General features: G+C 34.1%; 1 protein-coding gene across 6 annotated transcripts in view; it reads left to right on the forward strand.

The window, feature by feature from the left end:
* The window catches only part of ZDHHC17 (zDHHC palmitoyltransferase 17), a 189,843-nt gene that overhangs the window by 56,508 nt on the left and 116,159 nt on the right, over window positions 1-17,176 (forward strand). For all 6 annotated transcript variants that reach the window (XR_013350553.1, XR_013350552.1, XM_077845573.1 and 3 more), the window contains exons 8-10: window positions 1,799-1,924; window positions 10,074-10,216; window positions 11,935-12,035. Coding sequence is in view for 4 of the 6 variants with exons in the window: in XM_077845573.1 (XP_077701699.1) it covers window positions 1,799-1,924; window positions 10,074-10,216; window positions 11,935-12,035 (370 nt within the window). In the remaining 2 variants the exon portion in view is untranslated. The remainder of the gene's footprint in view (window positions 1-1,798; window positions 1,925-10,073; window positions 10,217-11,934; window positions 12,036-17,176) is intronic.

Raw genomic sequence — 17,176 nt, forward strand, 5'->3', positions numbered from 1 at the left:
TTTCTTGAAATGAGGTAAGAACTTTTATCTAAAAATAGTTTTCTTTACCTCTTAAGTACCTGACCTAGATGGTCTCCAGGAAGGAATTTTCCTTAGTTTTCATAATGAAATTCAATCTCCGGCAAAAAGTTATCTTTCACCCTCCACCTTCCATTATGTTTATCTCACCAAAACTTTTGAAAAGTTTCTCTTATTACCAGTTACATAATCTATAAATACTCCATGATTCTTGTTGTTATTGGTCTTGTTTTATCGTTTACTGTTTTGGCTGACAACATGGAGTAATCAAATAGAGACTTGATTCAGAACCTGGGCTTTAGTATCATTCTTTAAGTTAATTGCTTGTTTATTTTACTGACTGAATGAAAGAACTATACAAAAGCAGTCAGAAGACTAGAGGAGTAGTTGGAAGATTTCTTAAAGCTCCCTCCATCTTTTTATCTAGGCAATCCTTAGGTGTCACATGGCCCTCTAGTGGAAGGGATGCTCAGCTGGACCGAGGCAACAGCAGGATATTCTCTGGGAATTGTTACCCAAGGGATTGCTTTTATTCAGGTAATCTTTATAGTTTGGATTAATTAGCTGGTTCTTACAACTTAGGCGATAGAAGTTTTGAATAGGTAAGGAGATATTTTACAGTAAATATCCCTATTTGTGGAAGACTCACCTAGATTAGCCCATTCCTTATTAAATACTATTGACCTTTTATTAAAGGATTGGTTGGGCTTTTTTGTTGTTATTCTTGTGTTGTTATAGTTGTTACTATTGGTGGTAGTGCCGTGTTTTGTTGTTTGCTTTTTATTTTTTAGTATTTTTTTAAAAAATAAAGTATACTTTATACTTGATAATCATCCCTCATAAGTAAGGCACTCTAAGGTTTATTTTTTGTTTTTATCCAGTTTTTCAAAGTAATATTTAAATATTTCCCCTTTTTTAAATAGTTTTGAATATTCATCTATACATTCTTAAAATTTTGGCACACAAAAATTTTCATTTTACTTTTCTATTTAAAAAAGTAGATAAATAGTGGAAACTATTAAATAGAATAGAAATGTAGGTGTTTGACTAATGAGAAAAAGGATTTTGAATTAATAAAGGCACAAAGAAGTATGGATCTAGAATTAGGGGCACTTATGTCTCGTTTCTTTCCTTCCTTAAAACACTTTATTTTATTCACTTATACTCTTGGGCATTCCTCTTCATGAGATTAAAGGGAGAGCTGTAGGTCCATAACCCGAGTCACTATTTTTTTGTTGCTGTTCTCATTCTCTTTGGAAATTTCTGGATGGGTGAATGAATTTAAGATGACCAGAATGCCAGTACAACAGTAGGAATAGAAGTTGACTTCTCTTTTTCTTCCCTATTTTCTTCAGACCTTTGTCATTACTGAGATTAAACTGAGAGGTTTCTGGCAATTTGGTGTTATAGTAATATATTTTGTAGTGATAAGTACTACTAATAAAACCCTTAAAGAATATGAAATAACTGATAAACTGAATGATAGCCTCTGATCCAGCAGGTGCTAAAATACCTACTTTTTGGTTTACTTTTATATGTCAAAACATAAGCAAAAATAGAATCTATAGAATAAGATGAGTAAATATATTTACTGATTGTACCTTGAATGGGAAGCATAATACAAAATTAGATGCTTTTAGCATTTGACTTTGCCCAGTGTCAAAATAATGTTAATGAACTAATTGTTCAATTTGTTTTTATGGGAGTACTTTAAAAGTTGGCAACTAAATTATTTTACTTTTTCTTTTACTTTTAACATGAATTTTTTTCTGCTTATTAGGGCGAATCAGCACTTGACTTGGCAAAGCAGAGAAAAAACGTGTGGATGATCAACCATTTGCAAGAGGCGAGACAAGCGAAAGGATATGACAATCCTTCTTTCCTTAGAAAGCTGAAAGCTGATAAGGTAAATTCATGACTGAAGACTTACATAATCTTTTAAGTAAGATTCATAGGCATACTTTCTTAGCTGAGCATTTTTAGCTTTTATTTATTTATTTTTTTAATTTTTATTTATTTATGATAGAGAGAGAGAGAGAGAGAGAAAGAGAGGCAGAGACACAGGCAGAGGGAGAAGCAGGATCCATGCACCGGGAGCCCGACGTGGGATTCGATCCCGGGTCTTCAGGATCGCGCCCTGGGCCAAAGGCAGACGCCAAACCGCTGCGCCACCCAGGGATCCCCATTTTTAGCTTTTAATTTTGCCATTGGCCAGTGTAATTTTTAAAATACTATATTACCCAAGACAAAATGAAGTCAGATAGCAGTTTCTCAGGGCTCTGCCTACTTGGTAATTTGATAATTAAGAAGAAATATATGTAATTGTTTAAATCTCCATAGGCTAACATAAATTTTAGTTCATTGATTAAGCTTTCCTTTGTTAGTGAGAGAGAGATCATAAGTCCTTACTGTTTAAGTGCACTTATTAATATAATAAATCATGAAAAATTGTAGTTCTAATACGTATCTTTTTAAACTGCTCACAACTCTGACCTCTAATTGATTCAAGCTTCCCATTCTTTTATAGTATGTTGTAACTTTTTTTAGAGTGAGAGAAACTTAGATTCTTCACTTCTCTATAGAAAGACTGTATGACTGTTGGTTCAATTGCCTAATTGTAACACTATGATTTTAAAATTAAGAATATTTCCTCCAAAGAGGGGGTCTATATTCCTTAAAAATTTCCTTCCTTTAAAAAGGAAAAGTCAACTGGCAGTTTCTTTATAATACTTAAATAATTGACGAGGTATTTTGGCTAATTTGTCAGTAATCACAAGTTGAGTAGTATTATGCCTTGACTACCATTTTATTCAGTCTGTTCTAGTTGTAATAAAGATGCTTTATTTAAGGTTAATGATCTATGTGTTATCAGGACAAAATGACAAGTTTTGGACAAAGGGAAACGTGAAAACATGCCTCATTTATTTATAGTTCAGACTTCCTTAATGCGTTGAAACCATTGGTCATTACTTAGACATGAGAAAGGTTAGATTTATAGTTTATAAACTTACCTGTGGGGTGCCTGGGTGACTCAGTTGGTTAAGCGTCTGCCTTTGGCTCAATTCATGATCCTGGGACCTGGGGATCAAGCCCTGAGTTGGCTCCCTGCTCAGCAGGGAGTCTGTTTTTCCCTCTCTCTCTCTGCCCCTCCACCCCAATTTTTTTTTCCTCCACCCCAATTGTACTATCTCTATCATGTGCTCTCTCTCTCTTAGGTAAAGAAATAAAATCTTAAAAAAAAAAAAACTTGACTATTTTAGAAAAGAACCTTGGCTATTCTCAACCCATAATTGAGAATAATGAGCAGTTTTTGCATGTCATGTGAACTCTTCCATTTTACTATTAGATATAACATAGAAAGTGATTTATTTTAATTTTCTCTGATAGAGCTCTGTCCTCTAGGGTGTACAGCAGTTTTTCTCAACGCAGTGAACAAAGCCTGATGTCTCCTAATAACTAAGCTTGTAATAAAAGTGTCTTGTAGTACTTTGAACAGTCCCATAGTATTTATGCTTTCATTTTGTTTAGTGTAAATACTCTAAAGAATTTTTAAAAAATACATTGTCAGATAAAAATGACTTTGTAAATTCCAAATGTTTAATAATATTATTTATTTTTCTTGTTTTTAATTTTATAGTTAATATAGCTATATACACATTTATCTGTTTAGATATGATTTCTTTTTAAAAAGAGAGCTTCACAATTGCCTAGGTGGTGCATTCAGTTGAGCATCCAACTTTTTGCTTTCAGTTTGAGTCATGATCTTAGGGTCTTAGGATGGAGCTCCATGTGAGGCTCTGCACTTAGTGCAGAGTCGGCTTGGGATTCTCTCTCCCTCTTTGCTCTTCCTACTTGTTCTCTTTCTTTCTCTCTCTCTCAAATAAATCTTTAAAAAGTAATAAATAAATAAAAGAACTTCATTAAAGAGTTTAGCATAATTTTATTAACATTTCTATATTATTGTGATCAGTTCAGAAGTCAAGTGTTATGTATTTTTGGTTTTGCATTAGTATTTTAAAATATATTACATTTTTAAAAAGATTACTATATAAAAATATATGATGTTTGGGGGCTTTGTAAAATTAAGTATTTGTAATTATATAGACTATTCTCTTTTCATCTCATTAGAAATATTTAAATCGTAAGCATGATTTGATTTGCTAATCTGTGAAGTATCTTCTTTATTTAAAACTAAACAAACAGTGACACCTAGGATTCAGTAGTATTTTACTAAAAATAAGTCATCCCAAGGGGGAAAAATATTTTTGGACAGTGCTAGTAGATAGATGTGGAGGGAATCTTAATTTTAGAAAACAGTATTAAAAGCTCATAGATTTTTAAGGTTAGAAGATTTTAGACACAAGTGAGGGGCAAAGGGAGAGGGAGAAAGAGAATGCCTCCTAAATAAATGTTTAATAATAAGTTAGGAGAAAATCTCTAAATTAGTATTTTTCAACACTTAAAAACCCACGATCCCTTTTGTTAACAGTGGAAATCTCATTGTCCTCTTTAACACTGTTTATTATGTGAAAATGAATCTGGGAAGATGGAGTAGATATGCGCTTCCTATTCTTCCCCACTAAGTACAACTGAAAAAGCTGGATGTTATTGCTGTAATGTAAGAAGATTCTAGGGATGGAAAGAAGAAGGCAGAGTGGCTAGGGAGCTCAGGATCTGAAGAATGACATGGTGGCGAGTTCCTGCGTTTCCTTTTTTTTGTTGCATATATCCCAAAAGTGGAGCTGACAAAGCCAACAACTTAGAATCATAAATGGATATGGGCAAAAAGGGCTCCAACAAAATCTTGCTCTCTGGCCAAAGAACCACAGAAGAGGCAGCTTAGCAAGATAGAAGCTTTTAGAAAATAACTTTCTATCACAGCCAGATATTTGGCTGATATACTACAGCCAAAAACTGTGGCTCCACCCTGAATCACATGAGCAAAAGCCTAGACATTTACCCTTACCATACTGTAATGAAGTACCCGAACTTCTTTCCTGGGGTGGTGTCAGAGAAGACTAAATAGGGATTTGGGACTTTCATCCCCTCTGGCTGTTAATGAGGTCTCATCCCTGCTGTATCAGGGAAGACCACATAGGAAGCAATAATGAGGCACTCCTAACCCTCCTGGCCAGGGGAGGTATCAGTAGAGGTATAGTGGGGAGCTGGAAGCTCTACCTTTGCCCAACAGTAATGAGGAGCCCCCTGTCAGGCGTCATTGGAGTCCAGTTTGAGATCTGAACCTCCATCTCACCTGACAGTAACATGCTTCACTCCCCTCATTCTGCCAAGCTACATCAGAGGAATCTATCTAAAAACAAAACAAAACAAAAAAACAGAAAATCACTCATACCAGATACTAAGAAGGTCCAAAACTGATGAAATGCAAATCAAATAGATGCCAACAACATGATGACAGAGATATTAGAATTACCTGACGAAAGATTTTAGAGGAGTCATTATAAAAAGGCTTCAATGAGTAGTTACGAACATGCTTGAAACAAATGAAAAGTAGCCTCAGCAAAGAAATAGAAATCTAGAAATAGAATATACAGAAGAACCAAGTGGAAATTTTTAAACTGAAAATTATAATAACCAAACTTTGCAAAATTCAGTGTATGGGCTCAAAAGCAGAATAGAGGGGGCAGTGGAAAGAATCAATGACCTTGAAGATAGAACAATAAAAATTAGACATTATAACAAAGTATCTAACAGTGATATGATTAGAATCCCAGAAAAAGAAGAGAAGGAAGTTAGAACTAAAAAAGTACCCAAAAGATACAGTGGCCCATAAAATCCCCAAATTTGACAAAAGACCAACCTATAGATTAAGAAGTGGAACAGAATAAACTCAAAGAAATCCTGCCTGAACACACCAAGTCAAACTTCTGGAAACCAAAGGCCAAAAAAAATTCTTGAAATCCCCTTGCTAGTAAGGGTGAAATAGATCAAATAACAATGGATTTCTCACCAGAAACCATAGAAGCCAGAGGAAATTGGCACATTTTCCAAGTGCTGAGTGGAAAGAACTGTCAACCCAAAATCTAGTATCCAGTAAAAATATCTTTCAGGAATGAAGGAGAAATCAACACATTCTCAGATAAAGGAAAATTAAGAAAATTTATTGCCAGCAGACCTACCCTGGAAGAATAGCTAAGAAATGTTCTCTAAACAGAAAGAAATAGATAAAAGGAAAAATCTTGGAACATAAGATCATGTAAACAAAATTATGAATAAGTACAATAGACTTCTCATCTCATGCTTGACAGTTGGAGCAAAAATTATAATATTATTTGATATATCTCTAAATGTAGGTATATATGTGAGACAATTTATAATCTAAACAGGGAAGGGTAGAGGGACATAAAGGGGTAAGGTTTCCACAGTTCACTTGAACTAGTAAAATGATGACACCAGTACATTGTGATAAGTTATGTTTATATAATATTTGAGTAACCACTAAAAAAACTATGGAGGGATAAACTGGAAAATACTATAGATGAATCAAAATATAATTCTAAAAAGCTTTCCAGTAACCCACAAGCAGCAGGAAAAAGAAAATAGAGAAACAAAAACATAGAGAAGTAGTAGAAAGCAAAAAATATAATTATGAGAAATGCAAATTAAAACCATGACTTACTATCATATGCCTATCAGAATAACTGAAAAAGTTGCAGCACCGCCAAATGCTGGTAAGGAAACAGAGAAATTACTCCTGATTACGCATTATTCATACATTACTCGTGGAAATACAGCACCCTGGAGAACAGTTGGACAGTTTTTAAAAAAACTTAACATGCAGTTACCATACAACCCAGAGGCTGCACTCCTGGGCATTTATCCCAGAGAAATGAAAACTTACATTTACACAAAATCCCATACATGAATGTTTATAGCAGCTCTATTCATAATAGCCCCAAACTAGAAACAACTCTACAGTCCTTCAGTAGGTGAAGGTTAAGCAGACTATAGCGCACTCATACCATGGGATGTTCCTTAATAATAAAAAGAAATGAACTAATGATACAAACAATAACCTGGGTGCATCTCTAGGGAATTAGGTTGAATGAGAAAGCCAATCCCTTAGGTTATATACTATGTAACATAAAATTCTTGAAATGACAAAATTACAGTAATGTAGAGCAGATTAGTGGTTGCCAGAGGTTCATATGCAGGTGAAGGTAGCTGGTAGGAGGGAAGTTGCTCTAAAAGGACCACGTGGGGAATCCTTGTAGTGATGGAAATATTCTGCATCTTAACTGTATCAGTGTCAACATCCTGATTAGGATATTGTACTACTGTTTCTCTAGATGTTAGCCTTTGGGGAAACCTGGGTAAAGGGTCCTTGGGATCTGTCTGTATTATTTATTACAACTGCATGTGAACCTATAATTGTTTCATAATCAAAAGTTTAATTAAAAATAGGTTACTGAATTATAGAATCTAGGTGGTGAATACAGCTAGTATTCACTATAAAATTCTTTCAGACTTACTATATATTTGAAAATTTCTATAATAAAATTCAGGAGAAAATAGATTTTTTTCATATCTACAGAAGCAGCACATCACCATTACATCTTTTTAAAACATCTTTGTGGCATCATAAATACATATGTTAAATAATATTCTGGGAAGAAAAAAAAAAAAAGAAAAACTCCAGAATCCCACACATAGGTATTTATCCAAGTGAAATGACTTCTGTTCACACAAAAACCTCTATGCAAATGTTTATAATGGCTTTATTCAGTCTTCAAATTTGGAAATAACCCTAATCCCTTAGCTGCAGATGAAAGAACTGTGATACTATAATAGAATACTAGTTAGCTTTAAAAGGAACAAACTGCCGATACAACATGGGTGAATGTCAGATGCGTTGTCTCAGGGAAAGAAGCCAGGCTTAAAGGACTATGTCAGTATGATTCCATTTATAAGACATTCCTGCAAAAAACATAGGGGTAGAGATTAGTGTTTGTCCGGAGCTGGGACTGGGAGCACAGGGTATTTCAGGACTTGATATAACTGTTCTGTGTCTTGATTTTCACATAACGATGTATGTTAACAAAACTCAGAGAACTATACCCAAAAGAGGGTGAATTTTACTATTTGTAAATTGTATCTTTATTTTTAATAATGAAAAATTTATGGCTGTTGCTGAGGAAGAACAAGTATCTGAACTAAAAACAAGGCAAATTACAGATAATTTTAGAAAATAGTTTTTCAGGGCACCTGAGTGGCTCAGTTGGTTCAGCATCTACCTTCAGCTCAGGTCATGATCCTGAGGTCCTGGGATGAAGCCCTGTATGGGGCTCCCCGCTCAGAGGGGAGTGTGCTTCTCCCTTTGCCCTTCCCCCTGCTCATGCACTCACGTACTCTCTCTCAAATAAGTAAATTAAAATCTTAAAAAAAGAATACTTTTCCAATCAAGGCAAATTACAAATAATTTTAGAAAATAGTTTTCCAGTGACACATCTGCCTTCGCTCCCATCAGTACCCACCCCTTACATGCTCTGTCCTCCCGGTTATACATCTTCTCTAATGTCTTGATATAAAATTCTTGCATACTAGAGATGAAAATACAAATCAGGGGGATCCCTGGGTAGCTCAGCGGTTTAGCGCCTGCCTTCGGCCCAGGGCATGATCCTGGAGTCCCAGGATTGAGTCCCGCATCGGGCTCCCTGCATAGAGCCTGCTTGTCCCTCTGCCTGTGTCTCTGCCTCTCTCTCTCTCTCTCTCTCATGAATAAATAAAATCTTTAAAAAAGAAAATACAAATCAGAAAGGTTAGTTATTTTATGACAGCATAAAATTAAACTCTGAAGTTATATTTAATTATTTTTCAAGCCAAAATTACACATCATTCAAAATGAATTACAGTAATTGGGAAAGGCATGGCCACTTACATAAAAAATATTTATTTCAGTGGAAGCTAGCAGTATAAAAAGGGGCACTAAAAAAGTGTAATATCTTAGCCTTCAGAAAGGTAGTCAGTGAGGAAAGTAATATTTGTACTCTGAACTTTGTTAGGTCACAGCTGGAATTTCATATGTTGTTCTATCACTTAAGGTTTAACTCTAGAGACTTGATAACTGCCTATCAGTTTGTGAGGGGCTGCTATGTGGAGGAGGTAATTAATAGACTTGCTTTGTGTTGTTATGAAGGTAAAATTGTGGTAGGTGTCCTAAGGAAGTAGATAGGTTTTGTATTTAGAAGTAGGGACTTTGTGGGGATCCCTGGGTGGCTCAGAGGTTTAGCGCCTGCCTTTGGCCCAGGGCGTGATCCTGGAGTCCCGGGATCGAGTCCCACGTCGGGCTCCCGGCATGGAGCCTGCTTGTCCCTCTGCCTGTGTCTCTGCCTCTCTCTCTCTTTCTCTCTCTCTCATAAGTCAATCAATCAATCAATCTTAAAAAAAAAAAAAAAAAAAAAAGAAGAAGAAGAAGAAGTAGGGACTTTGTAACAACTAGATCAGTACAAAAATGAAATGGAACTACCTCCAGAATGTTAGACACTGTGCTTTGAAATATGTTCAGGGGCACATAATCTTCATTCCGTGGACTCTGGGACTCTATAGACTGTTTTATTTTCTGTCTCATTTAAGATTTTAATATACTGTTTACATGTATCATTCAAAGTGTCTTCTTCAGGCTAAGCATCCTCACCTTTCTTTATCTGATGTAGCTCTTAGAACATCAAGTTATCCTGGTTCTTCACTCTCTAGTTATCAGTGGCCCTTTTAATTGCGTGGTATCGTCATGAACAGTTTTCTAGTTTATCTACGTGTTGGCAGGTGGCACTGCTGTCTCCCGCATCTGAATATCTGGACCCACTCCTATAACTTACATTCTCTTTTTCCACAATTTTACCTAAGTACTTTTAAATTGCCTATTAAAGCCTATCTAAAAGACTGAGACTAGCACCTTGAATAGTACCTGTGCGTAGTAGGCATATTTGAATGAATGAATTTCACCTTCTGTTGCATGTTTTCACAAAGATAACAATGGTTCACATTCAGATTACTTGAAACATGCAAACTTTCTGACATTGTTTTTTTCTGTACAGGAGTTTCGGCAGAAAGTAATGCTAGGAACTCCATTCCTAGTTATTTGGCTGGTTGGGTTTATAGCAGACCTAAATATTGATTCTTGGCTCATTAAAGGGCTAATGTATGGTGGTGTTTGGGCTACAGTACAATTTCTTTCAAAGTAAGTATGTTGTTTTTAACTGTATTTTTAACTGTTCACGAAAGGATATAATTGGGAACTTGCTATGTAAAATTAATGTTTTGTGTGTTTAGAACACTGCCTTTATGTAATACGTTCCATCTTTATTTAATGTTAAAGAATTTTGGCAGACTTTTATCTGGAATCTTTTAAGTTTTTTAAAGTTGAAATTATTTTTTTCTTTTTCTTTTTAAATTTTATTTTTAAAATTTAAATTAAATTAGCCAACATATAGTACATCATTAGTTTCAGATGAAGAATTCAGTAATTCATCAGTTGCATGTAACACCCAGGCCTCATCACATCACGTGCCCTCCTTAATGCCCATCACACCCAGTCACCCCATCCCCCACCCACTACCCCCCAGCAATCCCAGATCAATCAGAGAAAGACCATTACATATGGTTTCACTCGTAGAATATAAGAAACAGTACAGAAAATCATAGGGGAAGGGAGGGAAAACTGAATAGGAAGTCATCAGAGAGGAAGACAAGCTGTAAGAGACTCTTAACTATAGGAAACAAACTGAAATGTTGAAATTCTAAAGGTACTTTGGGTGACAAAGTCTAACATTTTTAAGGCTAAAATACAGTTTTAAACATTTCAGTAGAAGTAGACGAGTCATTGAACTCTGACTGTAATACACATATGGCCTATTTTTAGGTAATTATAATCCTTGAGCTTACCTTTCCTTAGGAATTATATTTTCTTTGGTCACTTATTTTAGCAGTTAAGGTAGAGTCTGAGCATATGAAGTAAGGCTTAGCCTTTGTATTTTCTCCTCTCTCATTTTTCTTTAAAATATTGTGATCTTTCCCTGTCTTCCTATCCTTAGATCCCTTTCCTTTAAGTTGCCCATTCAGTAAATCTAGGCAGTTGTCTATGATCAGATCTGAAACTTCCCACCTCGTCTCTCTTTCTTTAGTACTTTGTTTTCACCTGAATTTCAAAAAAAAAAAAAGTTCTGAAAGTAATTCATATAGAGATGAGAATGACTGGTAATACACTAATGTGTTAACTGTCAGGAAGAAGCTTAATTCTAGGTAATTTAATCTCACTTTAGTGTTCCTAGGAGCTCCAAGGGATCCTATAAATAGGAATACTTCCTAATTAGCCTACATGGATAGTTGATCCTGCTTATGTGTAATAAAATTCATTAATACTTATTTTTCCCCCTGTTTAAAATTCTGTACATAATAACCTTCAATTCTATTACACTGCCAGTTCATTCTATTTGAAAAAGCTGTACTAAAAGCTTAACCAGGAGTCTGTAAGTAAGGAGAAATAATGAAGCATGAAGAAAAACTTGAGGATTGCTTTGTACTAGTTTATCAAAATTATAATGCATCTTTGGTGACTAATATGCTGAATGATAAGAGTTACTAAATATACTAAATTGTTGATTTAAGAGGATAGGAGTAGACTGAAATTCTGAGGTTGAAAAGTTCACAGAATAGAATATAATTCCATTTCTTGTCAAATTAGGAACTTCAAAATCTTGCTGACTGATTCAGCTGTGCACTCATTTATTATTGATTACCGTGAAAAATGGTCTTGGTATTTATTTAAGGAGCCTATATTTCTGAATTTTGGTTAAGCCAAAGTTTACTATGTAGAATGTGTATAATTTTCATTTAAAAAATCATTTATTTTTGCAACAAAGTATAGAGCTCAAATTTTATAAAATTTGTATTTTGCAGATCCTTTTTTGATCATTCAATGCATAGTGCATTGCCCCTTGGAATATATTTGGCAACCAAATTCTGGATGTATGTAACGTGGTTCTTCTGGTTTTGGAATGATATCCTTTGGTTATAAAGGTCGTATCTAAAGCAACTTTTGTTACCTAAATGAATGTTTCATAGTAATTTAACATTAGGACTGAACTACTCATGATTTGCTGCGGTAAAACAGTATTTCTAGAAAAATACTAAGTGTGAACCAATATAAATATTGTTTTAAAATGTTTCATATTTAATAGATTGCTTTTGAAAGCTGCTTTTAATGACTACATCAATAATGAGTAGCTATTATTTATTGTTAAAGGGCATTTTCTTAAATGCTTTGTACACCTTTAATATACATTCTGTATGTTAATATTTTTATCTCCACATTTTGTAGATGAGAAAATTTAGACTTAAATAGGTTAAGCTGTTATCCTTGCCCAAGCTCGTCTCTGGTAAGGCAGAGATAGAAACACATACTTGTCTGATTCAGAAACATCTATTTGAAACCTTTTTACTAAACTGTGATTTTCATGGCTTAGTATCAAACTGTTTCTCTAAATATTTTCTTAATATCACAACTTTTTATTTTGTTGTGGTAGGTAACAGTTAATTTTTTCTTTTGTATCAGGAAAAGCATGCAGTGCTGTGTCTTCAAATATTGCTGATTATTTCAGTTTAGTATACTTTAAAAAAGTAATCTTATTTGAAATTGTAAGTATGCATATGTGCATATGTGTGTATCAAAGAAATAAGGCCAATGTCAACTTTTTATATTTTTATATAGAAAAGATCAAATCATTAAGACAGTCTGTTTTATTAAAATAAAGGCACATGTTTCACAAATGTCTGTTAGTAAATCATTTTTCAAAATATTAAAATACAAAGCTGTAAGATAGGTTTTAAATAGAATGCAATTTTTGTTGACTTATGACTGTTCTGAACAATTTTAATTAATACCTAGTTTCACTTCACAGTCTTGCATGTTTTAACGTTGTGTTCTTTTTGTTGTGTTTTAAACAAAAATGAAGTATCGAAAAACAAATGCTTATTTTGAGACAAAGGCACAGAACTGTGGCTACACTTGTCATTCTTACATTTTTATAGCATTATGCTTTTAGAAAGTATAGTGCTTTTTAAATATTTCCTTAGCCTAAGTATCTTTTGAAATATTTCCATGTAGTACTTTTTGCTACCTCATTCTGCCTTGTACTAAACTTTGACATAAAAATTGTTTCTCAAGGATTTATTGAACATTAGGATTGTTTTCTTGGAACAGTTAGCCTAGGTAAAACAGATCTGCTTATTTTCGTTACCTCATCTATTTTAAATTTATAAGGAGCACTGACCTCTGAAATGACATTAGTATTCCAGACATATTTTCTAATTTTGTTTCCTAAATTGGACAGTAAACTTTATATCATGAAAAAACTCAGATTCACATCTCAAAATAATTTTAGACTGTTGCTGTTCTATTAATCTGTTGTACATATAAGTGGAGAAAAGCAGGAAAATTAGTAAATCACAAATAATGAAAACTTCATGCCAGAGAATTTTATGTATTCTGACTTGAACTTTTTCTTTCTTTTCCTTCCTTTTTTGGAGATAGAATAAAATAGCTCTGCAAGCTTCCAAATATAGGGAGTTGAGAATGTTAGAGGTAGATTTTGAAAGGAAGGTCAGCACAATCAAGTCAATTTAACTTGCCCTATATAAGTCGCATGTATTAGTTTAATTTTTCAAATAAAAATTATGGTATGAGAATACCAAGTTTTTATATTTAACCTATCTGTAAAGGAGGGATGATCATAGAATTTTTGAGAAGATGAGTTTAATAAATTAATAAAGTATAGGACACACCTGACATGTAAAAAATGTTAAATAAGTGTGTGTTACTACCTTATGCATGACTTTTTGGATCATCGTGTTCACATGGGCTTTAAGTGTGCATTAACGGTTTCTTTTATCTGAATGTTTGTGTATATGCTGCTCACGGAATGTGGAATGAAATCACAAATAACTTTAAATTGTGATTATAAAAAGAAAAACTTAACACTTCTCTATGTTTAAAAGAACCATATCTCTATGCCCTATGTGATTTTAGAGCCATATTTTGTTTTTCAGTATTAAACTTCGCAGCCAGAGATAGGAGCTCTAGAAACTTATAGGAAGGGAACAAAAAGAGCCCAGAATAATTTATGATGGAAGCACAAGGATGTTAGAAGTTCATGAGGTTCATGATATAAGATGATGATTAAGATAATGGAGTTAAAAATGGTAGCTGTTGTCAGAAACTACCTCTATTGTTGACCTCAGCCTTTTTGCTGTTGTTTCTACCACTTTCCTCATTCAACTCTTGACTGCATATGTAATTAAAGCTGCTTAGACTAGTGAAAAATAGTCAATTTTCATTATTTGTGCTAATTATGCTCTATAAAGTTGCTGCAAACACTGAATTAGCAAATACTAAACCTGTTGCTCCTAGGGAAAAAAGAAAATGTAAGCCTCTAGTCAACACTTTTTGTCAGCCAATCAGTACATAACCTTGGTTTTATGTGTTTCTGTATAAATACCAAATATAATATTTGTCATTGCTTAACATTGAACTAACCGCCAGCAGTATTATAACCCATGCTTGAACAAAGCATATCTAACTCCTATCAAGTAAGGCACACCATAGCTCTCTCACATTTAGGAACATTTGATACACTTCCGCATTATAGTAGGAGGCCATTTTAAACAGCAAAATCACCGACAAGAAGCACAAATAGGTAAACAGTAGGACATAGAATCAACCATAAAAAGATACTTGTTTACGGTATAAGAGCTGGAACAAGTAGGCAGACTATTGCCTTGTTGGATTCAGCTGTCATTGTGTACATAGGGTGACTCATATTTTTTGCTACTTTGCACATATCCATGAATGACTGTAAAAATACTGTGAGTATTGATTTTGTGGTTTCAAATTTTAGCAAGCAGGCATGAAGGTCAACTGTAAAATAAACTTTATTTTAGTATCTTATATATGATACCTAACGAGTGTTTCTGTGGTGATTATGAATTTTGTATTGATATAAACTATTCTAACAAATAAGTTCTTATTCTGTTTTGCTGTTCATTAAATAATTATCATCTCGATGTGCCTTACATTTTATTCAGTGCTTTTTGGTTTATAGTTCTTTCAGATATATTGTTTGTCTTGGTTCTCAGAGCAATTCTTTGAGATTAGAAAAACAAACCACACAAATCCTAATCCTGTTTTCTAACTGATGGAGACACTGAGACTCAGAGAAATTGTATGTCTTGCCCAAAGTCCCATAGATAGGTAATTATCAGGAGTCTTGGGTAGGACTCAGCTTTTTGACCTGATAACAGTGTATCTTCAAATGTCTTATCGTACACTCTGAACATAATTTTAAGTTTTTAAACTTTCCTGGAAAGTAGCATGTAGAAAGACTTTAAAAATACCCTTCATAAGTCATCAGATGTAAGTCAAAAATTTATTTACAAAGCTGTTTACCAGAGTACTATTTATAATCGAGAAAAAAATGAAAATAACCTAAGTATCCATCCTGAATGGGGAATAGTTGTTATCAGTTAGCTATGTGTAATAGGGGATAAAATAGCCATTAAAATGCTTTTCTAAGACTTGATGTGGGCATATGCCTAAGACCTAATAAGTGAAAAAATATTGATGATAAGCTATTAGAAATTTTATGTCTAAAAATAAATTAGTTTTCATTCAGGTTTTAAGTTAAATTAAGCTTAAACTAAAGACGGATATAAAAAACTTCTGGAACCTGGGATGATTGCATATATAAAAATAAAGACATTACTAAATTATCATTATCACCATCCTCTCCTATACATTTGCCTCTTAAGTATTTTTTTCCTGTAGTTTACTATTAGGACTTCTTCAGTTTTTTTGTGTATCTTTTCTAATTTCCTTATAATATTCTCTAAGCTTTTTAATACCTGTCTTTCAGTATCCAGTCACCACTTTCTGTGAATTCTGACAATATTGCTATAAATATCATTGTATATCATTTGTGTGTGTGTGTGTTTGTGCAGATGGAAGTGTTTCTGAAGTCGTTAAATATAATCTAATTTATTAATTCATGTGTATTTGACTACTGTGTCTAATGAATGATATGAGTGGGGCTTGTGTCTGTCTTCCTTTTTGCTTATTAGGGAACTCATTGCTTCAGTATACCCTTTCCTCACTCAGTCGCAGCATCAACCTTGATATTTATCAGTTTTCCCGTACTCTATTCAGTTTATTGATCTCTCTGCTTGTGCCAGTACTGTTTTATTACTATAGCTTTCTCCTTCCTTCCTTCCTTCCTTCCTTCCTTCCTTCCTTCCTTCCTTCCTTCCTTCCAACTTCGTAACTTCCTCTCTCCCTCTCTTCTAGTACAGTTAACATACAGTGTTATATCAGGTTTAGGTGTACAATATGATTCAGTAATTCTATACATTATACAGTGCTCATCATGATAAGTGTCCTCTTGATCCCCTTCTCCTATTTTACCCATCCTTTCCTCCCCAACCTCCCCACTAAAGCTTTATTCTTAAATCTTGATATCTGGTAGGCCAAGTTTTGCAATTTTTTGTTTCTCAGGAATACTTTAGCTTTTTTTGGCCCTTTGTGCTTCTGTTTAAGTTTTTTAGAATCAGCTTTTCAAGTTCCATGAAAAGCCCAATGCAATATTGATTGAAATTCTATTAAAGTTGTAGAAGAATTTAAAGAAAAGTGAATTATTTTGATGTTTAGATATTTGCCACTGCAAAGTAACATTAGATTGGTTAGCTTAAATAACAAGGAAATTGATTTTCTCACAGTTCTGGATAAGGATGCCAGCATGATTATGTTCAGGTGGGGATTCTTTTCCTGGCTTACAGGTAGCCAGCTCCACCCTGTGTCCCACATAGCAGGGGAGAGAGATTTCTTTCTTCTTCTGAAATCTTATACAGCCACAGTCCTGTTGGATTAGGGTCCCACCCTTCTGAACCTCAATTGATCTTAATTACTTCCTAGAGACCTTATTTGAATTGTTACAGTAGAAGTTAGGGCTTCACATGAATTTTGGGGGGTTGGGTGGGGTAGGACATTAATTCAATCCATAGCAGAGAGCCAGGTTGGACTGATGAGAATTCTGGCTTTGTCTTCTCATCCACATTTTCCATACTACTTATACAAGTGGAGGTGGGATTAAGA

This window comes from Canis aureus, chromosome 13 (genome assembly GCF_053574225.1).
Source record: "Canis aureus isolate CA01 chromosome 13, VMU_Caureus_v.1.0, whole genome shotgun sequence".
Taxonomy (NCBI): Eukaryota; Metazoa; Chordata; class Mammalia; order Carnivora; family Canidae; genus Canis; species Canis aureus.